Genomic DNA, 24,996 nt, shown 5'->3' on the forward strand with positions numbered 1-24,996 from the left:
ACATTGGTATTTTTAGATCCCTTCTGTTCGTCATATCCTTATATGTATAATTTATCTTTGATATAGTGTCAAAAACAGACATCAATTACTGACTCAGGTGCATATTAAAATACAGTCCACGGATAGGCTGTTCTACAGTACCTGCCTTAGTAATTTCACCCTAATTTATTTCTGACAATCATTTGTTTTCCTTTCCAGCTGAAAACACAATGCCTGTTGTGAAATACCCCAGGGCTGTAGATCCTCTCTGGCATGAATGGGACGAGAAGGCACAGAAATGTGGATTAAGACATACGATCTATGCTGTAAATGGGGATCAGTACACTGGAGAATGGCTGGACAATTTGAAGCATGGTAAGATGTATTGTGTGAAGAAAAAGTACCAATAGAGGTGTCTGTACAAAAGTTCTGAGGGGCAGGGAACAGTCAGGGGTTGTATGTACTCCTGGAAGAGCATTCACACATGTATGACAGTATGTGTTAGATATAATGCCCTGCAAAAATGTGCTCAGAGATATTTCTGATAGGCAACATCAAGAGCTTTTACATGCACTCAGCTGCAGGGCAATTACCTGAACCATGTAGATTACGGCTGTTAAAAATCCTCTAAAAATCCAACAAACTGCACTCAGCTCCGTGCATCCAAACCCAGCTGTGCTCAACAGAGTGCTCTCGGCTCCCACCGCGTGGGTCACAGGGAAAACACAACCCAGTGCACAGAAACAACCCAAAAAAGCAGGGTTGCTGCTGCATCACTAGCACTGAAACGTGCTTGGCTTCTGTAGTATTAATTTAGCATCAAACCTTCTACCCACTGCAATGACCTCTCTGTTATTTCCTGTTCATTGAAACAGGGAAAGGCACCCAGATCTGGAAGCGCACCGGCGCTATTTACAGCGGTGACTGGAAGTTTGGGAAGCGGGATGGGTATGGCTCATACAGCATTCCTGACCCTGTGACCAAGGAATACAAGAAAGTGTACACAGGCTGGTGGAAAAATGACAAAAAATGTGTAAGTGTGAAACATGCAAAAAAAACAACTTAAAATACTGATTTTTCAAATAGTGCCTGTCCCCTGAGGCTGCACTGAAGGTGTGGAAGGGTTTGGGGGAAATTAATATGTAGAGCAAGAAAATGAAAGCAAGAGATCTCAAATTGAAGCTGTCTCACAGTGGGGAATTTTGCCTGCCCTCCCTGCCCTTCTGTCTCCAGGCTTGGCCTTGCTTTAAATTTTGCCCCTCCAGAGAGCCCGGGAAGCTTCAGAGTGACATCCTTCACCCTACAGAGCCTGTGGTCCCCAGCCCCAGCAGGAGGGACCCCCTGCCCAGCCCCACACTGCCCCCATTGCTCCAGCTCCCTCTGGATGAGCTGCACAGGCAGAACAGGTCATGTGTCCTGGTGTCCGTGTGTCCTGACTTGCACCACCTGCTGTGCTTCCAGCATGCTTTTAGCAGTCAGGGGAACTTGCTGATGGAACACACTTACAAGCACTGCAGGAAAACACAGCTTAGAAGCGCTGTGCTGCGAGTTTTACAGCACATTAAGCAAAAAACACAAGTTCTTTAGGAAATTAAGCCTGTCACATAAATCACTGGTTTTTCTACAGGGAGCACAGCGAGGAAGTCATCTGGTAAAAATGACTGCAATCCTATGTGCAAAATCCTTTTAGGAGCATTTTCTGATCTGCCAATGGGAACCTTGCATTCGCCTTTGTGTCCACTCCTAAATTAAATTAATGGCCTCTTATGCTTCTAACTGGCGTGCAGCTCTCTGGCTTGAGCCTCTGCAGAAGCTTCCTTCCTCATTCCCTGAGAATGCATTTTGAATGTTTGAGCTTTGGCAAAATATTTACTATGACATCCAAACATCTTTTTTTTTTTCTTTCCCCCCCTATAAAATCCTCCCCTTTATATCCATACAGTTTAATCAAATTAGTGCTCAGAAAAATCAGTTATTTCTGTAACTGATTTTTTTTTCCCAGAGATAAATTACTGCTTTCTTCCTATGGGAAAACTCATTAATCATATATAAATATGTTATCATGCCTTGTTTTAGGGATGTCTCTTACCTGGCAAGCCCATGCATAGGACAAACACGTCCCTGGGGTTTCTGGCCTGCACGCAATCACTGGGCTTAATTCATAAGCTCACCAAATCTACCACCAGCATCAAGCTGAGAGCCAGTTTGAGGAGCAAAACCTGTGTGGGTTTATGGATGGAGCAAAAGACAAAATCCATCATTAGCAACACTGAGACTGTTAGTCTGCCCGGGGCAGTGAAGGGGTTGCCAGCCTGGGATGCTCAGGGCTGCAGGAGACATTGGCTGGGTCAAAGGACACCAAATCCCATTTGCAGAGGCAGGTGTCTTACATTGTGTATCCCCATGCAGGTTTATATACCTGTAGAACCTGCTTTTAGCTAAATATTAGCAGCAGTCATGCCAAAAATAATATACAGAGATAAAAACCTGAGATTTTGTCATTCATATATCATTGGCCAAAAAAAATCCTGTAGCATCACCTCTATTTCCTTCACCACACCTTCAGCACGTGGATGGTGGTTGAGCTGTGCCGCCTTCAGGCAGCTACGTGTCTAAAGGTAGTAAGGAAAGGAGCAGCGTATCCAAAAACGAAGATCCCCAAATCGAACACTGACACCTTTCAGTAGCGAGGCTCCTAACTGCTTACCTCTGCTGTGCACAGGGCTATGGGACCCTGTTCTACCCCAGCGGGGAGTGCTACGAGGGCGAGTGGAGCGGCGGGCTGAGGAGCGGCTGGGGTCGGATGTGCTACAGGGACGGCTCCGTCTACGAGGGGCAGTGGCTGGCGGGCCAGCCAGGCGGGCAGGGGATGCTGTGCCTGTGTAAGTACCAGAATGTCCATCTGTCCCTGTGCAAAACCCACACAGAGCAGGGATGGTCCTTCCCTCAGAGACGACCAGCATCGCGCTGCTCTCCTGCCACCAGCCAGATCAGTGGGTGCTGCCTTGCACCTCCCACACAGCCTCATCTCGGGATGGAGGCAGCTGCCCTGTCTGGTTCCTCTTTTGGGGCTCTGGGCTGGAGGCAGCAGGGGCTGGGTGAGAGCGGGTGCCACAATGCTCAAGGCCACACACATGGAAGCTTGCTTTTGCTATGATTTACATTTAAATGACAGGGATGGTTAGGGCTAGAGATAATACACTGTTAGGTCAGAGAAGAGCAAATCTCTTTTCAAGCCAGGCGCCTTGCCAGGCATGCTTTCTAGCTACTGCATACCAAAGAGGAGACCATTTTCCAGTACAAAAAAACAACAGAGCTGTCTTTCTGGGCTCACTCTATCCTCTCTCATACTTCTGACGCTGGCTCACATCGAGCAAATTAGTAGGGGTTTCATTAGTACACAATCCCTTCCCAGACATGACACTGAGCGTATCACAAATTAGGAATGTTGGGGGTATCATAAAAACATAACTCTGGATTTTTTTTTCTTATTTTGCTGTGGATTTAACACATTTTTCCCCAAAGCCAAGAATCCCAGTCCTTCGCAGTATAAGACACTGTGTTCCAGGAACGTTTGAAGAAATGTTATCTATTATTCATCTCTTCTTTTTATCTTGGAAGCAATCTTAAAGCCAGTCATTAACTAAGCAAAGCAGCCAGGAGGAACAAGCACAACTTCCTCTGCACATTGCGTACATGACTGTGCTCTCTCTGCTGGCTGTAAATTCAGTTTGGACCGATGGCTCTTACCAATGACAGCAACACATGCTTCCAGGGGCAGCTCAGTCAACTACACCACTTTGCTCCCATCCAAGTCACCCTCTCCAGTACAAACCGGACACCCTCCAGGCTGACCCACCACCACTGCACAGCTCTAGAGCCCGGCTGCACAGCCTGTTCCCCCCCCCCCCCCCCCGAGAGCTGGATTCCTTTGGTTAAAATTAGCCAGAGTGATTATTCTGTACCCACAAACCGGTAACTTATGGAGCTTGGGTGCTGGAAGCGTGGCCGTGTGCTGGCAGTGTTGCAGCAGTGAAAGAAAAAGTTCTTCAGCACAGGTCACAACGAGCCACAGCTCGGGGTAAATCGCTCCTCCTGGCAGTGCGCCTGGCAGGGCGAGCGTGGCCAGGAGCAAGGTGCTGCTGTGCCACCACTGCTGCAGCACGGCAGAGGGTGAGGCAGCCCCAGGTGCTCTGGGAGGACAGTACATGGGGACACTGAAATGCCACAGTGCAGCCTGTGCAGGCTCCTACCCAGCCCAGCCTGTGATTTTACTGTTTTCCAGGTGGGCAGAGGCTGGAGAACAGGAGCCAAGCAGCTCCCAGGGTGATCCCACAATTTCTGCCTGGGTATTTGCGTCATCTCTTGCCTCAAGGAATGGCAGAGTTCAGCTGAGACCCAAAGATATTTCTACCAAGTCACCTAGTCAGAAATGCCCATTTATTGGCTTAGAAACCCTTTGTCTGGGAAAAAGGGATGGCAGAGGAATCTCCCAGTGAGAACAGGGCGGCCTGGATACCTCCCACCACCACCAGCACCCTGTGCACATCTTGTTCTCAAACAAAAGCCTGGGATGAGGTGGCTTTCCTCCCCTTGCAGCTCTGCATCATCAAGGGGTTTTTCCCATTGGTGATAGATGGATTCCCAGGGAGAAGCACACAGCCCCACGCTCTCTCCACTTGCAGAAAACCACAAAGAGATGCCATACAGCTGGAAAGACAGCCTGTAAGAGATTGCATGAAGCCTTCAGATGTTTCAGGAACTCCCATGTCGTAATTACTTGAGACACAATCCACCTACAAGTATTTGAAACTGAGATTATTTTAGCTAGCTGCTGCTGCTCCTCTTTGCCCAGACAAGCAGAACCCTTTGAGGCAAGCTCCCTCTGTGGTGTGTGGCAGGGACAGACCTGAAGCTCGTGTCCTGTCCGTGCTCGGGCTGTGAAGGTGACTCAGTGGCTTGGTGCCCAGCCCGAGCTCACGTGCTTGGGATTTGAGCACAAAATGAGTGTCAGCAGGTGGAGAACAAAGCAGGGCAGCACACACCTTGTGCTGGTGACAAGCGTGGGCTCCTTCACCAGGCATTTTCTCGCTCTGCAGTACAGCAAATGGAGCAGTGCCAAAGCAGCACCGTGTGCTGTGGCTCCCTGGGAAAGGCCAGACTGGGAGCCAAGCAGATGATCTGCTCCTACCTCAGTTTGCTGCCTTGCTCAGTTTCGCGTCTAGTCCTGCGATTAAATGGTGCATGTTTCATTGCCTGTTCATGTATTGAATTGCAGCAAATGACAATCGGTACGAAGGAGGTTGGAAAGATGGAAAGAAGCACGGCCCAGGACGATTCTTCTACCTGGATAAGGGACAATTGCTTGAAGGCATCTGGGTGGCAGACATACCAAAATGCGGGATTATGATCGACTTTGGCCGAGACGAAGCTCCTGCCCCTACTCAGTATCCAATCCCCAAGGTAATTCCTAGGAATTTTTTTCTATTTTTTTTTTAAATGTTTTCCACCAGCAGCACTCAGTTTGAGGCAGCTCTTGGGGCCATGCTTTGCTCTACAGCCACTGCACCAGCCCCAGGCTCTTAGGGTACACTCAGGCTTTTTTAGCCAGCATTGAGCTGACCAGCCCCACAGGGACAAGCAGCCAGTCCAGTGGTACAAATCCACTGCTGGAGCCTCAGATTCCCCTGCACCTGTGAAAGCACACAGTTCTGCACTGAAACCTGACCCAGCACAAAGGAAACACTGCGGAGACAGTAGTGGGATTTGAGTGAAAACCAAATGATTTCTCTGAGCCCTCTTTACATAATTGATTTGTATTCTTTTTACTTAGATTGAACTAGCCGATCCAGACGCTGTCTTAGCAGAGGCCCAAGCAATGTTTGATGACAGCCAAAACTGATAACCGGATGCTGAAGAAAAAGAGATGCAAGATAAGAATGTGAGCCTGGGTTACTTACTCATTTGAGTCTCATGTCCTCGCTGTGGTATATCGCTTTGTGGTCACCCTGTTTATCCTTCAAAACTGCCCCCGTATGCTTCAACATGAGGCCTCTTCCCACCCACCATTATTAAAAAACAAACAAAAAAAAAACACACAACAAAACAAACACAAGCTGGAAGAGGCAGTGACTCAGGCCACCTCCTCTGGCTTACTCCTGCACAGAAATACATGTAGCTCTCCTGTTGGTTTCAAGGCCTTTAACAGTGCCTTAGAGAAAGCAACAGGGTTTCAATTAAGTGCTATAAAAACAAAACCCTAGAGAAGTACAGTCAAATAAATGCACCTCAGCTTAGCTGGATACATACTGGTGAACCAAGTGGCTTTGGAGGCTGTAACAGGTGATGTTTCAATTAGCACTTTTATTAATGCAGCTTTACTTGCTGTCTGTGCACATCACGTAACACAGTGCTTTTTTCCCTAACCGCACTGGAGCAAAGCACCACATCGAGCACTGGCTCTGCTCCTGTGCCAGCCCACAGCCCTGCACTGGCTGCTCCACCTGCACCGAGGGGCAGAGGCCACACAGAGCTGCCAGCACCAATAAGCATCACCTACGAGAACACGAAGGAAGGTGGCACTGCAGCCACCTGGTGAAAACTGCACTGTGGGAGAGCGTGTAATTAGTTCACCTGATTTAAACTGCGCTTCTGAGTATCTCATCTTGTTCACAGTTCAAGCAGTCCCTTGACTCTTCACATTTTCTCAGCTGGAAGATAACCTACTTTCCTACTTAAACACTCAGAGTAACAAAACATGCCTAGGATCGAGGTTTAAGCAGTGCTGGTGGGAGGAAAAGCATGCTGCCAACATTATGCTCCCTATACCTGTGTGAACAGGAAACTTCATCTTTGTATGACTGAAATGACTAATGTAGTTCGTCGGAAATACTGTTAGAATTAGCACAACACAGCCACAGAGATAATGGATGTAAAGAAAAACATTTTTTTAGCATCTAAGTAACAAATAATGAGCAGCAACTGAGCATATTTTATTTCATTATTTGAAGTGATTTTATATCTAAAGAAGTGATATACAACAATTGATGTTTAAAATGCTTCAGGTAAACACATAATACCATTAGTATAAATAAAACCAAAACTTTATGTGCACTCTTTAACATTTAGAGCCACGCGGTTGGGTCTGGTTACTACCTCTGGCACACAGTTATGAGAGAGTGCCCAAGGTATGACTTTCATGACCATTTCCAGAGCTGGAAAATGAGAGAAACACACTTGATATCAGAAATTGAAGTGCAGAAAATAGAAAAGCAGCTGTTGTAACAGCTCCATTAGCTCAAAACTTACATCATGAGAAAAATTAAGAAGTTTTTAATTTTGCATTTCCTAAATAAACACTTCCCTGTCACTTTTAAAAAGATTTGCAAGATAAAAAGGAACTCAGCAACTTATCAAGGACAGAAAATAATTTTACAAAATAAGCTTGGAAAACATTTTCTGGACTTACATTCAAAATAATGTTAGAACTTTAAAATACATAACTTACAGACAGAAGTGTATTGTCTCAGCCTGACAGCACCCTTTTGACCATTTGTTCTAGTATGAATATTGAGTCAGATCTGCTTCCTTTACTGAGTCTCCCTTCCCAATATGGGACTGCTATTTCATGGAAGGATGGGCCAATACATTTTGTGCCTATTGCGAAGATTTCATGTTTTGGAATGCTGTTGCTTTTAATGCCTTTACTATTTAATCTTCTCAGTGCTCCATGAATGAATACCTGAGGAACTCTAGTCACAATTCTCACCATCAGATTTACACCAGTAAAAGAATATTTATACCTGAAACACAAAATATTGGCAGAGCTACAAAAATCCTGCTTGGCTCCTGTATGCCAGGAGGACTCGTGAAATTGGCAAGTGGAAAGTTGTTTTCTGCGTGTGGACAGAGAGTAACCCAGCAAGAAAACTGCTGAAAAAACGCCAAGTCCTTTTTTAATGGTTAGTTTTCAGAACACAAAACGAACCGCGGGTAGCCTTGTCAACACTTCACACTGCAGCAGTGCTGACATGAGGGATCAGTCCCCATCGCTTCAGTGGGCTGCTTCCCTGGTAAACACCACACTCTGCCACCCACCCTGTTGACACATCCCATGGTTTATAAGTACATCGGGATAACCTGAGATGGAGGTTGGATATAAGAGACCACATCCAGCCCAGGCTCAGTCGGGTACAGCTCCCTGTAACCCATTTGGGTTTAAAAAAAAAAAACAAAACAAAAAACACCACAGGTTTATATTCCACAGTGTTAGCTACAGTGTGGGGTCAAGTTTTGTTCCAATAGATTTGAAACCTGTTTGTCTTTAAAGAAAAAAAAAAAAAAAAAAAAAAAAGGCTTTTACTCAGTGCTTTTACCCATTAAAGCCCAAAGCTTCTCCATACAAGAACTGCATTCCAGAAAATCCACTTCCAGACATAGCTGGAATTACTGAAGCAGCACAGCACAGCTGCTGCATCTTTCTTGGACACACCTCTTACCTAAGAAGCAAAAGCTTCCATTTGGCCTCATAAGGAAGAAAACAGAAAAATGACACTGTAGCCTATCACAGATGCACGTCTGAAAGTAAGCAGCAATGTTAATTACAAATAATCTACTTTCATAAATAAATTGACATAAAGAGAATTAGTCTTCCAGATCCTTTGGAAGCAAAAAAAAAAAAAATTAAAATGTATGAAGTTGTTACATACAACACTTCAGCAAGCAGAAGACTTTTTCTAAACAAGGAAGACCAAGGCATAGCTAATTACTTGGGAATCCAATGCAGAGAAAGCACCTTTTGCTGCTTGTGTCTGAGGATTTATTAAAAAATATATATTTTTATATAAAAGTATAAAATAATTACTACTTTGGCTTGGAAAAAACAGCAGTGGTTCTGATTTTCAAGCAAAATTTATCCAGTGATCATTTCCATCTAGTTCTTCCTTTTTTTAAAAAAAGATTCCTAAATGGAAAACAGGCAATTCTATCTCTTCAGATAATACAATACGTGCCAGCTCACGAGAACTTTAGAACAGTTATTGCTTTTCTTCCAAAGAAGAGTATAGTAGTCTCATTCCTACTCATGTGGCCATACCACATCGCAGTAGGACTAGTCATGGGTGTTTAGCAAGTTATAAAATGTGTAACTGCCATAGGAAAAGGCGCTGGAGAAATCAGTGAAGTATTAATTACTTGGCAGCAAAACATACTGGGGAAGGTGGTGGGAAAGCTTTCACTTCTACCATCTGTCAGGCTTTCCAGAGAGAACAGCGCTAGCACTGAAACCGAGTGCTAATTGCTGCATATCCCAAGTAATTTGTATCATGCCATGCAACATGGATTGGACAAGCAGTATCTTCTACTAAATGCCAACATCAAATAAAGAGGAAAAAAGATTCTCTATCCATCCCTAACAAATACCCAGATTTACAGCGTCGCTCTGCACGTATTTCTAAAGCCACCATTCAGCACTAACAAGAAGCAAACCAGAGTGCTCAGAAGAGGAGGGATGCGCATGCGGTGCAAGCGTTCCCTGCCATCCGTTCCTTCAGGTGTCAGCAATCTAACAGATTATGACAAGAACATTTTTTTTCTTCTCCATGAAGTTCAAATGACATTTATAAGCCTTCTCTTTAAAGGAAAATCAACAGTTTGACCAGTTCATGCATGGGGGAGTCAACATAAAAGGCAGAAGCAAGATAGTGGGTTTATTTTCTTTAAGTACAGGTTTATGCAAAATGGGTAACAGCTGGGGAGATGGCATCACCTCTGTGATCCAGCTGATCCTGGAGCCGTGCAAATTCAGCAAGTTCATTCAGTTCCTGAAATTGCCTGTCTGTTTTATGGCTGACCAGTGACCTGTAGAAGTGGACGGCAAACACAATGAAGATCAGTCCAAAGGGAACCATAATAGACGTTGATGCAATGGCTGCTGCCTGTCCTGATGTGATGGTGGAGCTGCTGTTCTGGGACGGACCACTAGGGTTCTTCTTTAAGGGAAGGAACTTCACCCAACACAGTAACACCACCTCTGCAAGAAAGAGCAAAGTCCCAATGACAGTAGAAAACGCCCAGGCAAGCTCAATGTGCCGGTGCATACGCTCGTGAGGAGATTCCTTTACAGAGTTGAGATTATGCACATTGCTAACGGCCTCTATGTTTGGAAGAATGCAGGTACTTATCATGAGTGCAAAAAGGTGAACTGCAACAAGGACAGTAGTACAGGCACTGAAGGCTATCAAGAGACCTCGTGGGTAGTCATGGTCTGCATCTAGTTGAACTTCTACCATAGCCACCTGAAAGGAAAAAAAAAAAAGGAGATATTTACCTGTGTTACATATTTTTTGGCTATTGATCATTCTAATTTCAAATTATTTTCTTTGCAGAAATAATTAAGCATGTCATACTAATTCTGTTTATTCTCCAACAATAAAAATACTTATCTGGTGCCCAAACATTTCCAGAACATCAGCTGATCCAAACAAAATTATAGACTACATTTGAACTTCTCATGTCAGTCTTATGTCTGAGCTATCACGCGAAGGCCGCCTTTCTTGTATTTGCTACTCAGTTGAAAAGCAAACCATCAGTATGCACTGAACTACTAACAGCACAACCATCTTGCTACCTCCAGGTCATCCCAACAAAACAGATGGATTTTGGGAGTCGAGTTATGTTGGTCACAAAGATTTCTTCTTTCCTGTATTATATTGTAGTGGCAGCTTTTGATCTTTTACTACAGATTATAAATTTTGCTGGATATTAGGAAATGATTTGTGCCCCACACATATGTAGAATGAATACTGTATTAAGTCTTTTGAAGTAGGTATCAGTAACACAAAGGCCTGGGAAGGCTGCAGGCTGCCCTTCACAAGCCTGGTGGTCCTTTCATGTTGTCTATTTGTGTTCTGAAGAGCAGGAGCCTTTCACTAGGAAGATCACCTTTCCGTGGGGCTCTTGGTGATATGCCTTCACTCAAAATAAGTATTTAAGCAGACTCCAGAAAAGCAGTTCACAATGTGAAAGGCTCTACAACATCCGTAGTGGCCAACTAAGCCTGTTTGAGGAATAAGCATGGAGAAGACCGGAGGACAGAGCAGACGTTGCTAGCAACTCCTTGAACTACTTGGGAAAGATTCAAGAAGGAATTACAATTTAGCACGCTAAGATCCCAGATTGAGAGAGCACAGCAGTTTCTGTTGTCTGAACTAATAGATATTTGGTGTTTATATCAGAAATCATCCAGTTCATGGGACAAAGCAATATTAGACATCTCAGAGAGCACAAAACTCTGGAAATTGTGTCTAACCACACCTCTGGGTGAGTATCCTACACCTCATGAAGATGCTCCAAGGCCAGTCCTCTACTATCCAATGCAGCCATGCCCTTTTATAAACCCGATATCCAAGCATACCTGTGCTTTAGGAGGAGAAATTCCCATTAAATAACAGCACCAGGAAATTTATAAACACAGCTGAAATATTTTTGATAAAAGAAATTACATAGCATGCTTTTAACAGTTTTTAAAACCATCAGGTGATTTTAAGCATGTGCAACTGATGAGTGATGCTACCACCGGGAACCTTATTGAAAAGCCCTCCTTTCCTGATAAATTTGCCTTTGAGACAAAGCATTTCCAAACAGGGGATAGTGCAGCAGTGTCTCTAAGTTTAGTGATCTTTCTCAAAGGATCTCATTAAATACACAAAATATGTTCAAAATGCAGAGGAAAAAAATTAATGTCAGCCTTAAACGTGAACATGTGTACCCCATATGAGGAAGATGCAGAGTTCTGCCCTTCAGCACAGCTCAGACTGACCCACACCTTGGCTGCCCAGTCTCGATCCTTCATGGAAGCAAGTCGGATCGCTTGTCCAGCAATCACTGCCCGGGTCAAGAAGTGGTCAGCTCCTGCTAGCTTGGAAACTGAGCCATTCCAGCAACACCTCTGAGGAATGGGGAAGATGGTACAGGTGTGTGTGACTGAGGGAGAAGCAGTGGTACCAGGGCCTCAGACTTTCAGCAGCACTAAGCTCTAGCTCTTCTGTAATGCACCAGTTTGCTCTCAAAAGACCATGAAACCAGTTAGGCATTGTATTGCCTAACAGAAATGAGCTCACAAGTCCCACCAAGCCAGGTTTAGCCCACTGCTAAATGACACCAATGGCTCAGACGGTGTTCAGTGTACAGCACGTTTCCAACACCTCCACAATCATCAAAAGCTCACTCAGAAGACTTCCTGAAGTGTAGGTAATATGGGTGCAGAAAGACATAGAGCCAAACTACACCAAGTCTGGGATCTCATCTCTATGCACGCACAGAATCAGCATTCTCAACACTGCAACTCCTTATTGCTAACGTACCAAATATTAAGTCAACCAGGGCCTTTGCTCAGACATGTTTCAGCAGGCATTCAAGGACTTTTGCCAATATTTTAATTCCTTTACTGAAAGCTTTTATCATCGTAAGCCTAACCAATCAGCTAGTGAACAGCATCCAAGTGTTACAAGAAACTCAACAAGAGATGGTATTAATACATACACAATTCTTGTTCAAGGATCTTACGACAGCATTTCTCAGCTACGGAAAACTTCACATTTGAGAGGGTAAACAAAGCCGTCGGGTCTCGCTTCTGCAGAGATCGCTCCTTAGCACCAATGTACTCACGGGAAACCGGGCTTCCTGCGTGCTGTGTTTCACAGAACTGCAAGCCTTCACCACTGAGGATTCATTTTCATACTTAACAGAATTTATTTCATGCAAATTTTCTGGTGCATAGCTTGAATTTGAAAGATAGGCTGCCAGATCTATTTTAGACTCAACAACATCCCATTATTGCAGGACATTTTAATCCTCCATCCTAGCACTTATTAGGATAACAACCAAATAAGACACTAAAGAGTTGCATAAAAATAACGACTTTTTCTTTCAAGAACTGATGATTTTTAAGTATTTAATTCACCAAATACTGAAGGCATTTTACATTTCTATTAATCAATGTCTCCATGTAATAACGATATCAAGCATCTGATTTTGAAGTTTAGTCACACTCTTAATTCCAACGTAACAGCTGCTCCTGAGCTCTTTCCATTTCAGTGTCAGCTAAAATTACATTTAATCCAAAAGCACCTATTTCTGATTTGGCTTTATTATATGCATACTCAAAACAACATCTTACAAGAAACCAGATGAATTTAAGCAGCATTCGGACACTCATGGTTCTGTGCCTATATAAGCACAGAGAAAATCACAGGGAGAGCTGGTCTACAAAAAGGAGAGGTCCAGACCACGAACGTGAGTTGCCTGAAGTTCAAGGTACATGGCAAAGCTTCAGTGTATGGCTGACAAAGGCATCAAGACCAATCTGCTCTGCACGGGACGTCTGTTGTGTTGGTAGGCCCCCAAATCACCTCTCAGAAGTGCTTTCAGAAATCTGTCAAGACCGTAGCTGTTACTTAAGGCTTGGCACAAGTAAACTCAGGAGCAGGAAGGGTGTAACTTCCTTCAGCTCAACCCATACTGTGCAATTAGCTACTCTAATTGAAAGCGTACCCTCTCTATAAAAATAATTACAGAGACCATCACTTGAAAGGTAACCCAGGCACAAGTCTTTTAACATGTGCAATAAGCTGGCAGCCGAGTAGTCACCACCACACACTGCCAATAAAGCCCAGTTTGGGACACTAAGAAGTCAAGCTGTGAGTACAGCAGAGGCAGGGCAGTCAGCCACGCTGCCTTGAAGTCTCACATGCACCCGAGCACAGCCAAAACCTGCCAGAGAAAGGTTCCATACCAAGGGAGGGCAAGCTCCTGATTCCTGAAAGGAATAAATAAATAAATAAATAAAAGTGGGGCATCCCACAGGGGGTGCATGCCTGGGCTGTTTCAGCATCTTCTCCTGAGTGCCCCCCACAGCAGCTTGTGCCAGCACAGCCCTGATGGCAAGCACCAAGGCTGGCCACCACAAGGGAGGACACCCAGCTGGCTGTCCTGCCAGCAAGCAGCACAACCTCCTCCCCACGGCTGGAACCAGAGAGAAGAGTACCAGCAATCACGTGCTGGGACAGGAAAGAGCCTACAGCAAAGTGAAGAACAGAATTCTCCACAGGAGCACAGCAAAGCCTCCTTGTGCTCGCACCTGGCAGACTAACTCCTGCTTGACCTCTGAGTGAAAAATCAGTTTGTGCTTTCTGTCTCCTCAAGCTGTCAACGAAGCTAATTTGGGAACCCTTTCACTATAAACTAGCAGAAAAAACTGCCAGTGCTTTTCAATTGCAAGCCTCTGTTCCCTAGAGTAGCGAACTGCCTGAGCCAGGCTCGAGGCACCTAAACCAAGAAGCTCCATTTCTCATTATGAGGCCCTGTGTCTGTTTTCAAACAGTGATGCAAAGCAAGAGAAGTTCCTGTCTCCTTTGCTCACGCTGCGATTTCAATACACAGATCAGAACAGCTCTTGTAAGGTTACACTTGCCATACCAGGGCCCCTGTGAGCACTTCTGCTATGATCCAAGCCCATGCAGTGCACGGTTGGATGTGTACATGCTGTGCTCCATGCAGGACATTCCTCCTCCATGACTTCCGTTACGTTTTGCTGCCATTACCTTGCCTTGCTGCATAACCATGGACTAACGCAGGCTGGAAGACACCTCAGGAGGTCATCTGGTCTAATCCCTGGCTCAGAGAAGAGCTAACTTTAACTTCAGATCACCCTACAGATATAATTGACAGATTTACTGCAGCCCTCGATGAAGCTGTACATCTGAAACAAGAGTTTCCTGACAAAACTAAGGGATTCTTGTGATCATAGGATTCAGGACTGGAGTTCTCCTAGAACTAAAGGAAGCAGGGCATTTAGGTGCTGTGACTCAGATTCTATAAACTATCAACTTCTCTGCTTTGCAATAAGAGAACTGTGATAATAAAACCATTAATAAGATTATTTTCACCAGCAATAATGCAATTTTTTATAAAGAACCAAGCACAGCTACAAAAAAAGCTTATATGGCCACAGAAATGCAGGATGAGCAACTGTTCTGGCTTGCCACTTGTTCATTTTTACCGCAGTGGTGGGATCTCAATAAACAGCTCGCTTCACATTTCAGCATTATTCCCCAATTTTATAGGCTACAGAGTGTGTTGGTTTCAATTTCAGAATAAAGCAAGTTTCTATTCCCTTTTTAGGTTTGCCTTCTCCAAAGCAACAAGTATTCAGAGGAAATAAAATGTGAGACACCAATCAGAAGGAAAACAAAAGGGAGGACCAAACTAAGAGCCACCCATGTAGCAGGTCATAATGACACGTGAGATTCGACAGTGGAAAAAAGGTATGTGCTCAGTGCTCCTTGCTTTTATGTGCAACAGCAGCAAACAGTTTCTGAGAGCTCTCTGACAACCACAGGCTCACAGCCTTTTCAGCATCAGTAGCCACTGCTGTATAGAAAAGGAAATAAAATGCCTTATCTTACACGAGTAAATCTGTATTATCTAGGACCTATTTATAGATGACTTCCTCTACTCCCCTTCCCCACAAAGGTGGCCCTGAGCTCTGGCAGGCAGGAACATAACATGGGCAGGGAGCCTGCGCTGTAACTGCTGCACTGTGTGAGCTGCTATGGTTTGCCTCTCGCAGCAGCAAGTACTGCCATAAACATACAGCTGCGAGTCAAGGCCAAGTGCAGCACGCCCATGCCATGGAGAGAGCTTCAAACCAGGCAGAGCCACAGCAATTTCAAACTCCTCGCTGCTGATTGAAGCTCTGATGACCACCCATGGCCATTTCTCCACTGAACGCCCGATTTTAGCTAAATGCATTCTGAAAGCTGGGGCTGCGGTCAATGCCCACTGACAGGCAGGTGATGGGACTGCTGTAAATTTGTCTCCTATACCCTACGCAATGCTATCTGACCTGACTAAAGCTCCAACTGCAAATGCTTTTTATCTGAGATTCAGAGAGCAAGAAACCACTACTATTAAAAGCTACTGGATTTAAACATAGACAACCTTATAACGACACATTTAATGGAATACTACTGAGATGCTGGCTCTTGGTACTGTCACATTCTTACTATGCCTACCACTCACAGAGCTAGCTGCCTCACAGATCATCACAAGCAAAACCCTTCTGGAAAGGACACTGGCTTCAAACATCAGTCTTACTAAGGGCACTAACTGAGCCCAAGTCTAGGATTACCTGTACAACCTCACAGGATTGCTCTCACCTTGCTCTTCCCTGGCCACGGTACCATTCCTAGATAAGGAACTGATTCAGAGGATGACAGTTTTTATACAGCCTGGTATGTCAAGAATGGTTTTTAAGAAAGCTTCCTGGTTGCATATTGTAAGGGTCCATCCACACAAGGAGATGCAAACCTGACCTGGAGAAGCACACCAGAGCTACAGCACCTCCACCTCACCATGCTAGAATACACCTCACTAAAATTACACACAGCAATCACTGACATATTTTAATCAACACCTACCTGCAGAAATATTTTCTTACCTTCACTTGCTGCAGCTCTGACTAGCTTGGCTGCATCTAGCTGTCCAAACACTTCCATGCACTAGTGACTCTGTAACACACACGGCTCTGAGCAGGAAGCCCCTCTACAGGAGAGGTCTCTCCAAGCCTCGGGGCTCAGATCACTAGGTTAGTTCAATAACAAATCGCACCCTCTAGCCCACAGCTTGTCTATGTGTGGGACCGCAGGGAGGAGATGGGATTGGGATGGGATCGCAGGGAACTCACACTCCTTTGGCTTTCCCCACTCCGGAGCAGTCGGTCTCTGTTCCTGACAGCGTTTCTCTCTCCCAGAGGCAGAGGCGCAAAGCCAGGCTCTCCACCGAGTCTCTGCACCATTCATTACAAGCTATAAACAACTCATACAAAGACTGGCTCTGGCCTGTACAGAGTCACAGGAAATTTAAAAAGAAGAGCCAAAATAACAACATTATTACTGCTTTTTTTTTACACAGAAGAGAAAGTGAGCTTCCTTTATGCGCTGTCTAGAATCACGACTGTGGCTTGTTATGCTGCAGAATGGCAAAGCCTCAACAATCACTAAGTCACCACTGGAACAGAAGTGCATGATTTAATTTTATTTTGTTGGTAAACATGAAAATGCAGTACCCACATAAGAAGAATAAACACATCTTAAGGCGGCAGCATCTCCACACGGCATAACTTATGATAAATTTAGTTTATAAGTACAAGGTCAGATTAGACAGCACAGCAGGGAGAAGAAACAGCGGCTTAATGTCACCTTGACATCCTCCAAATCAGAGCAGCCACCCGCAGCTGCTGTTAGAGCCCTGAGCACTCCTCGCTGCTGCCTTCCTCATCTATAACCTGAGACAGGGATGCTCAAAGGAGCAACAAAACGCAGCTTTCACGACTGTAAGCGAACAGAAGAAACCTTTCACACAGACAAGATTCTTCCATGCAAGCCATAACCTCCAGGTACAACAGCAACGTAAAAGGCAAGTGGTGGCAGAAGCCATGAGACCAGGCCTGTAAGGCTTTACTGGAGGGTACAAAACGCAGCTGTTACACATTATTCTACCAGAAACCTGGTTAACTACAGCTACAATTCCTGAAGAGAGATCACTGCAGAGTAATTTAGAACAGCAGAGTAACCCTCACTAGACAAGGACTTTGCTATCGGCTCAATGCTGGCAGCAGCAGGGTCTGGATCCTACCTTAAATATTTCCATAATAATTGATACTGAAATAACATGTATCAGTGCAGTCTATCTTCTACAAAAGATGACTGAAGCTCTTTGCAGAAGATTGTACTGGCTACATTTCAAAGGCACGAGCTGACAGCTCTTTGACGATATCCAGTATTTGAAGCTTATATATTACTATTTACGACACTCTGCCCAGCTTGAATCATGAGAGGCATTTACAAGTTAAGTGTGCTGTCTCGTAAGTAACGTCCTCCAAATTCTAAACATAACTAAATCAACTACCATGGCTGTATAACGTAGATCCCTAATTTAGGCTTGGGTATATATTTCATAGAGCTGTCAATTTTTTTTTTCTTCATTATTTTTTTTTTAGGGGTAGGGAGTGATGATTGATTTTTCCAGTTTGATGGCTATTGGGATTTAACAGCTTCCCTCATCTTTGCAACTCCAGCATCATGGAGTTATCAAACTACTGCAATGCAACTGTGGTGACAAAATGATGCTAACACATCTGCTTAATTATTCCAACAAAAATAACCTGCCAGCAACCCACCTGCACTGGAGATTTTGATACTGCCACTACAGGTGTGGATGAGACAGCATTAGCAGCACTGGGTATGTTCTGCAAAGTATTCCTGGTGGTGATGGTCAGCCCTGAGATAGACTGGGTTAAGACAAAGACGTGGAAAAGAAAGTCAGACATCAAGATCTAGAAGATGAAACAGAAGTGAGAAATACTCAATGCCTGTAGCTACACACAGAGGAAACACTTCATTCCTTCCCTTCACGGACTACGTAAGCACCCCAGTTTCTTTCCTTATCCCTAAAGGTTTGGGGGCTGATATTACTCAGTGGCCCCATACATTGGAAAAACGTACTAGATGCAGGATGGTAAATTTCATAGATCTCTGTTTAGGCATATGGCACTGGATGATAGAATACAGGAAAAGCTGCGCAAAGTAAATGCTGAATTTTACTCCTGGGAGCATGGCTCTAACATCAGTCTGCAGCCACCAGACGCTGCACCCCTCTCCCTGAGGTTAACACTAAGTATAAAATACTGATTTGCAGGCTCTAAAACAAAACTGATCACAGAGCAGGCTTTTAATAAATTTCCTCTGTGGAAGCGCGACCTGACATTTCATGCTCTACATGTCACTGCCCCGTGCAATCTCTTGACTTCGGCATGCATCATTTAACTGGGGTAAGCTTAACTAATCTTGAGGGAATGAGCTCTGAAAAGGGCTGCTGTTACATACGAGATTAGTCCAACAATAAAGGACCAGTTTAGCGGGGACACACTTAGCTCATACTAGAGGATGCAAAGGCTGTTTAATACAAGAACAAGGATCAATGGAGCAGGCGTGGAGACGTGCACATTCCTCTCCTGACAATTCCCACCGATATGCTGGGCGGTCCTGAATGTGTCTTTTAGGCTCTTTCTTCCCTGCCTTGATAAGGAAAAGGGAGGAACAATGACACTTAATTGCTGTACTAAGTTTTAGATCCAAGACTAGATTGTACTTGAGCAGCCTATTGTTCAGTTATCAGGTGCTGAGGAATCTGCTGAAGCTGGTAAACAATGCACAGGCGTGGCGGCAGGGAGAAGGCCCTGCTTTTCAATGCAGAAATCGCTGAGAACAACTTCAGCAGATAAGCAAAGTTATTCAAAAGAAATCTAAAAATATTTGACAGTTAAGTCAGCTCTTCTGGAAACCGATGAGGAAGTCCCAGCCAGACAACAATCTCTTAGCAGCCAAACCAAGGAGGCTACAAGTTTGTTTTTCTTTAACAAGGTCACACTGGACATCAAAGCTGAACTTTTGAGGGGGTAACTTGAAGAAAATTAGAATGGGATGAGTATTCACATGCAACATTCCTTCCAACTACAGCTTTTTGCTAATCAGAACAAAGTGGCTTTTTCCTGAACTACCCTGAGCAACATCAAGTCAAAAGCAGACGCTTCCAGCTGCAGGACTCCGAGCTCCCAGGTCTGCTGCAGAGAGGAAAGCAGCATAAGCCTCACCTCATACATCCACGGGACGCTAAGAGCCCACAGAGCAGGTATTTAGAGAAAAGCACAGTGCAAACTACAGCTTTCCCCTTCTGTTCTCTCTCACTCTCAGTGAGAAATCCTGACTCGAGCAGCCAGCCTGGCAAACCGCTCTGACACAGGAGGAGCACACAATGAGGGAAACCCAGCAGCAGCAGCGCTGTGTGAGCTGCGTGTCACCCAAGGAGACCCGAGCCCAACATGCCGCTGCACCAACACAGCTGCCTGTCAGTCAAACGAGCCCCAGGCACCGCCACCCCGAGGAGCTGCGGCTGTTTTTAGCCATCCAAGAAGGGCAGTGACATTTATTTGACCGTCAGAAGGCGGCTGCGGAGCGGCTGTTGTGTTTTGAAACAGCATCCTCCAGCTAGAGCAGTGGTCTGGCAGGGGTACATCACACGGCGGGCAGCGCCTTGCTGAAAGAGGGGCAAAAATAAATCATCGCAGAACCAATGCACGAATATGAAGTATTTTCACAGACGCACAGGTGGCTGCTCGGTAGGTCAGGGGACCGGGCACACGATGGACTCCATAAACGACCGTATTTATGATCGTATCCAGCTTTCACTTGAGGCAGTCAGTTACCAGGCTGTGATCCTGTAGCAGACCCCAAGCACACCAAGACCAAGAGGCATTCCCGAAACACACCCAAAACCCCAGGGCACTGAGCAGCCCTCGAGTTCCTCCACACACTGAAACAGCGGCGCTGCAAAAGCCCAGTGAGAAGCGCAAGGAGTTGGAGGGACACCGCCTGCTGTAAGACCCAGCACAAATAAGGGGGAAAATAGAACTAAAAGGGATCCCGAAGCAGAGCCACGGGGAGCGCTGAGCGCCTCAAAACCCGGCGGGGCCGCGGCCGGGCGCTCCCGGGGCCTCCCCCTGCCCTCAGGCGCCTCCTCACCGCCGAGCCCCGGGGGCAGGAGGCCGGGGAAGGGCCGGGGAAGGAGCGCTGTTGCCTCAGGGCTTCGTCCTGGGTCAGAAAAAGGGGAAACGGCGGCCACACTTCGCCACCCCCCCCCCCCCCCAAACTCTCCCGCCCGAGCCCCGGCGGCCCCTCAGCGCCCCTCTCCCGCCGGGCGCTCACCATGGCGAAGCCGGAGAGCAGCGCGGAGGTGCGGCTGGAGGCTTTCAGCTTGGCACGGCTCAGGTAGAGCTTCCGCCAGGACAGCGCCTGCATCGAGTGCTCGTTCAGGCTCATGGGGCTCCGGGCGACGAGGGAGCGGGGCGGAGGAACGGCTCAGCAGGCACCCGGCGGCTGCAGCGGCTCCTTCCTACAGCACAGCGAGGGCACCGGCTGCGCTAACGCCCCATGGCGCCCGCCGGCTGCTGCTGCTGCCGGGGCCGTGCCTGCCGCCACGCCGAGCCTGAGTCTGCGCCCGCCGAGCGCCGCCCCACAGCCGCCTCATTGGGGCCCGGCCCCGGGGCCCTGCTCCTCCTCCTCCGCCACCGCTCCGCGGCTCCGCGCCCGCTTCCCGGCGGCCCGAGGGCGGCTCTGAGGCGGCCCCGCTGAGGTGAGGAGCGCGCCCGCCACGGCCGCCCTCACGGCGGGCCCCTGAGGCGAAGTCGCGCTGAGGAGGTTGCTGTTTAATTCGGTAAAAAAACAAACAAACAACACAACTTAGTTCCCGGAGATCTGTGGTTTGTGAGGAAGTTTCTTGCAGCCCCCTCCGCTCGTTCCTGGTGAATCCACACAAAACAGAAAAAGGGACGGGGCAGCTGCCGCCCCCCCTCAGAACGCAGCCCCCCAGCCCTTCCTCACGCAGTAGCCTCCTTTCCCAAAAAGCCTGAGCACAATTTACATCCGTCCTTTGGGGCCAAACCCCTCCGAAAATCCCCCCTCGCTTCATTTAAAGCTGATACACCCAGGCGTTTGTCACACAGCTCAGGTTCTGAGGGACATTGCATAGGCCCAGTGCTCCTGATAAACTTATCAACAAACAGTTGAAACACTCCCTTATCTGGCAGAACATTTCAACACAGATCTGTGTCAGTGTTACAAGGTTTTTAATTGCCACATTCATGCAATACCATTAAAACTTTTTTTTTTTTTTGTCCAGAGGGAAGTTTGAGGTACAGAGCAGAACTCCATAGCAAATATGTGGCCCAGTCCCAAAGACGACTGCTGAAGAGGTGAGGTTTAAGACAGTGCTTGTGCCTTAACTTTGGGTGTGACAGAACTACTCAGGAGCGTTCCTTTGTGTGAAAGGCAGCCTGAGATAGCATTATAGAATACTACTCTCTGCTTAATGTGCTTTAATTCTTAAAACAAACAACAAACCCCCCAATGCAGGTGTTTCCTCACAACAATCAGAACATTTTCTGTATCTCCCATCAATGCTCCAGGCCATGCCTGAGCACCAGATTGCAAAGCAAGGAGTAACAATGATGCTATGATTTTCTCACAACATTCACTGTACTTGGGAAAAATTGTAACCATCAGAAACCAGGAATGTAAACATTTCCCCACATCTCAAGCAAAGTTTCCTTAAGGGTCTGTCACTTAGTTTCTGTGGAATCATACATTTAGAACTGTTTTGCATTGCTCTTTGTAAACTATAAAAATACTGTGTATGCACAGCAAGACTAATTGTTTGCTGGTTTTTCCCTGCACAAAATTAGAGTTGAACTATAACATCACATGTTACTAACACTGCATAAGTAATGCCTAGGTCTTGAGCTGTTCCTTAAAATCAGATCTATCTAAAAAGGAACATATTTGTATTTATAATATTGGTGTAGAAGTATTAGTTGCTTTAAAGGGAGACTCAATAGCCTTAATTAAATAACTATCAAAGTAGAACAGGGTATAATTAGAATTTTTGAATTCGTTATTACTACAGCAGCTCTTTGTCTGATTCAGTACTCTGGAAATTATAGGAAAGCCTGCAAGAGACATGCAGGTGAGAAGGATTTCAGCAGTCTAAAATAACTGTATATTTTAAAATAGACTGCTCAACTGATTAGGTTCTTTTGAAGTGATGGTGTTCCCCTGCATTACAACCAAATACCTGCTTTCTTGCCTCTGTTGTACCACTTTTAGCATACACAGTATGATTAAAGATTAGAAAATGGGAAGCTTTACATAGCGCAAATCAGCTTACTTTACCTGTGACCTAAGAGATGCATAAGTGCTTTGAACTCACTGTTTCTGTCCATCACTCCTGTTCCTGTTTTTTCCTTTGCCACTAGCAAAAATAAATAAATTGCTTCTTGGAATAAATTAAGGATCAAGCCACCTTCTACAATTAAAACCTTAGGACTGTAGCAGTGTACTCATTTTCTTCCTTTATGTTCCATTTTACAACTCCATTCTGAGCTACAAACTAAACAGGATAAATTCTTTTATTTCCAACCCTAATTACTCATTGTTACACACACCTCTCCACTTTAGAGCTAGCTGAAACCAAGAGTCAGTCATGCTCAATTAACTTAGAAATGATTCAGGGAATGAAATCATGGTGGAGTTCAAAGCTGTGGTTTGATGTTACCTCTGATTAGTGCAACTGCAGAAGGCCACCAAAAGGGCGTAGTCCTGCAACCTTCTTTCATCTCACCCCACTCTTCTCTCCATCCTGTAGATTATCCCAATCAAATGGATACACAGCAAGAGGTTCAGTGAAAAAGAACATAACAAAAAGTGTATTTTTTTTTCCTTGATGGGGTAGTTTTCTGTTGGATCAAGTCACTGAACTGACTTACCCTGGGGCTGCAGGAACACTAGACCTAATGAGGGAGATACAGACACAAGGAGAGAGCTGGCCCCTTCAGCAACAAGCTGCTATTGGCCCTGATTAGAGGTAACATCAACCCATTCTCTGGATCGTTTATGCATGAACACTATCAGAGGTGGCAGAAATCCAAGTTTCTTTCCAAAAAACACTGTCACAAGGATACTCGTGAAACTTTCTGCTAAAAACACACTTCTCTGTTTTCTGTAGGAGGACAGATAAGAAGAAAAGGTGCTGAGTATCATACAATTCTATTTGTGTGCACGGCCCATGCAGGGGTGCTACCCTCTGCATTGCTGTTTCTCTAAAACATACTGAGAGCTTCACATGCAAATCATCACTTGCATTTGTTCCTGTTATCGTACCAGCACCAAATCAGGTTATCACAGAATTGAAGTTATGGTAGATCTGCATTAAAAACAACTCACCAGACAGATGTAACAGTTGTGAAATGCAATTTGAGAGGATTGTTAGTAGTCCAAAGCACCAGGGATGTTAAGGCAAACTTCTCTGCAAATCTCACCTAAGATAAAACAAAGTTTAACTTCTGCAGATAAAAGAAATCTTCATCTTGCCTAGAAAATCATATAATAATTTCTAACTTCCTTAATCAATAAAAGGTTGAATATCTACTCCTGCATCTAAACTCAAAGTAAGCTATATGATGACAGGTCTTACACAACGAAAGATGTTTTGAAAACCTTTAGAAGTTTATTTCAGTTCATTCTATCCAATGGGAAATAAATGTTTGAGAGCTCAAGAGGAGTGAAATTAACCTATTTCTTCACAAACCCTTCCCAAGCACAACACCAGAGCTCTTATTGAAGCATTTTAAGCATTGTGAGACATGACTGGAACTGAAATAACTTAAAATACACGTTGGCGTTTTCAGATTTTATTTTAACGCCATTCAAACTAGCCCTTTTGTCAAAGATCACCGCTCCCTTCTCACAGCACGAGCGCACAGTTTTCTCTCTATTTCTGACGGTGAGGCAAGCCTACCTCACAGCAGCCCTGTCCCGAGCGCTGCCTGACGGGGAGCAGAACCCCCTGGTGGAAATCCGCGGCGTGAGCTGCTGTGAGGGAAAACAGCTCCCAGCCCTCAGCTGCAAGCAGTTAACCTGCATCCCGCAGCACACAGCTTTAATATTGCTTTTAAATGTTTTTATCCTATCTAATGCAGCTGCGGATATTCTCATCACCCACATCCTACCACCCCGCCCCCCTTTCTCCCCCAGTTCTTTTAAGTTTGTGACTTAGTATTTTGGTATTAATACCCAAAATTATTACAGTGGTATTTCAAAGGTAAAATGAATTGGAGTTTAGCTGGAATCACTTCTGTCTTAAAACAAGGTTAAAAACGTGTTTTCTATGTTTGGAGGTCTACAGATATTTCTGAGACATATTTACTTCCATATTTCAATAACATGCGCTGGGGTTTCCAGGTGGCTGTGATTTATACAGTCCTTGGTGGGTTTGCTTGAGACACCAAGAGTCTCAGATCGTTTGCATCCCCAAAAAAGATTTAGAAAAATGAGCTGACTTTCTTTT

At 45.3% G+C, this 24,996-nt stretch overlaps 2 protein-coding genes across 15 annotated transcripts in view; one reads left to right on the forward strand and one right to left on the reverse strand.

The window, feature by feature from the left end:
* MORN3 (MORN repeat containing 3) overlaps positions 1-15,280 on the forward strand; it is a 21,532-nt gene extending 6,252 nt beyond the window's left edge. For 11 of the 12 annotated variants that reach the window (XM_068701109.1, XM_068701098.1, XM_068701102.1 and 8 more), the window contains 5 exons: positions 199-354; positions 855-1,012; positions 2,702-2,861; positions 5,258-5,442; positions 5,813-9,554. In XM_068701109.1, the coding sequence (XP_068557210.1) occupies positions 210-354; positions 855-1,012; positions 2,702-2,861; positions 5,258-5,442; positions 5,813-5,881 (717 nt within the window). In that variant the 5' untranslated portion in view covers positions 199-209 and the 3' untranslated portion in view covers positions 5,882-9,554. Of the gene's footprint in view, positions 1-198; positions 355-854; positions 1,013-2,701; positions 2,862-5,257; positions 5,443-5,812; positions 9,555-15,159 lie in introns of those variants that run through there. The other variant, XM_068701103.1, reaches the window with a different exon arrangement.
* On the reverse strand, positions 8,313-24,578 carry LOC137865742 (calcium release-activated calcium channel protein 1). Of its 3 annotated transcripts, none has more exons than XM_068701097.1 (3): positions 24,448-24,578; positions 23,874-23,968; positions 8,313-10,274 (listed from the first exon to the last, which is right to left on the reverse strand). In XM_068701097.1, the coding sequence occupies exon 3, from the start codon at positions 10,266-10,268 to the stop codon at positions 9,708-9,710; it is 561 nt and encodes a 186-aa protein (XP_068557198.1). In that variant the 5' UTR covers positions 10,269-10,274; positions 23,874-23,968; positions 24,448-24,578; the 3' UTR covers positions 8,313-9,707. The 3 variants fall into 3 exon arrangements, with proteins under 3 accessions (XP_068557198.1, XP_068557195.1, XP_068557197.1); XM_068701094.1 differs by lacking the exons at positions 23,874-23,968; positions 24,448-24,578 and adding exons at positions 18,218-18,328; positions 20,802-21,121; XM_068701096.1 differs by lacking the exons at positions 23,874-23,968; positions 24,448-24,578 and adding an exon at positions 20,802-21,115.
* Between the last annotated feature and the right edge of the window lie 418 nt (positions 24,579-24,996).

The sequence above is a fragment of the Anas acuta genome, chromosome 17, assembly GCF_963932015.1.
Source record: "Anas acuta chromosome 17, bAnaAcu1.1, whole genome shotgun sequence".
In the NCBI taxonomy this organism is placed as follows: domain Eukaryota; kingdom Metazoa; phylum Chordata; class Aves; order Anseriformes; family Anatidae; genus Anas; species Anas acuta.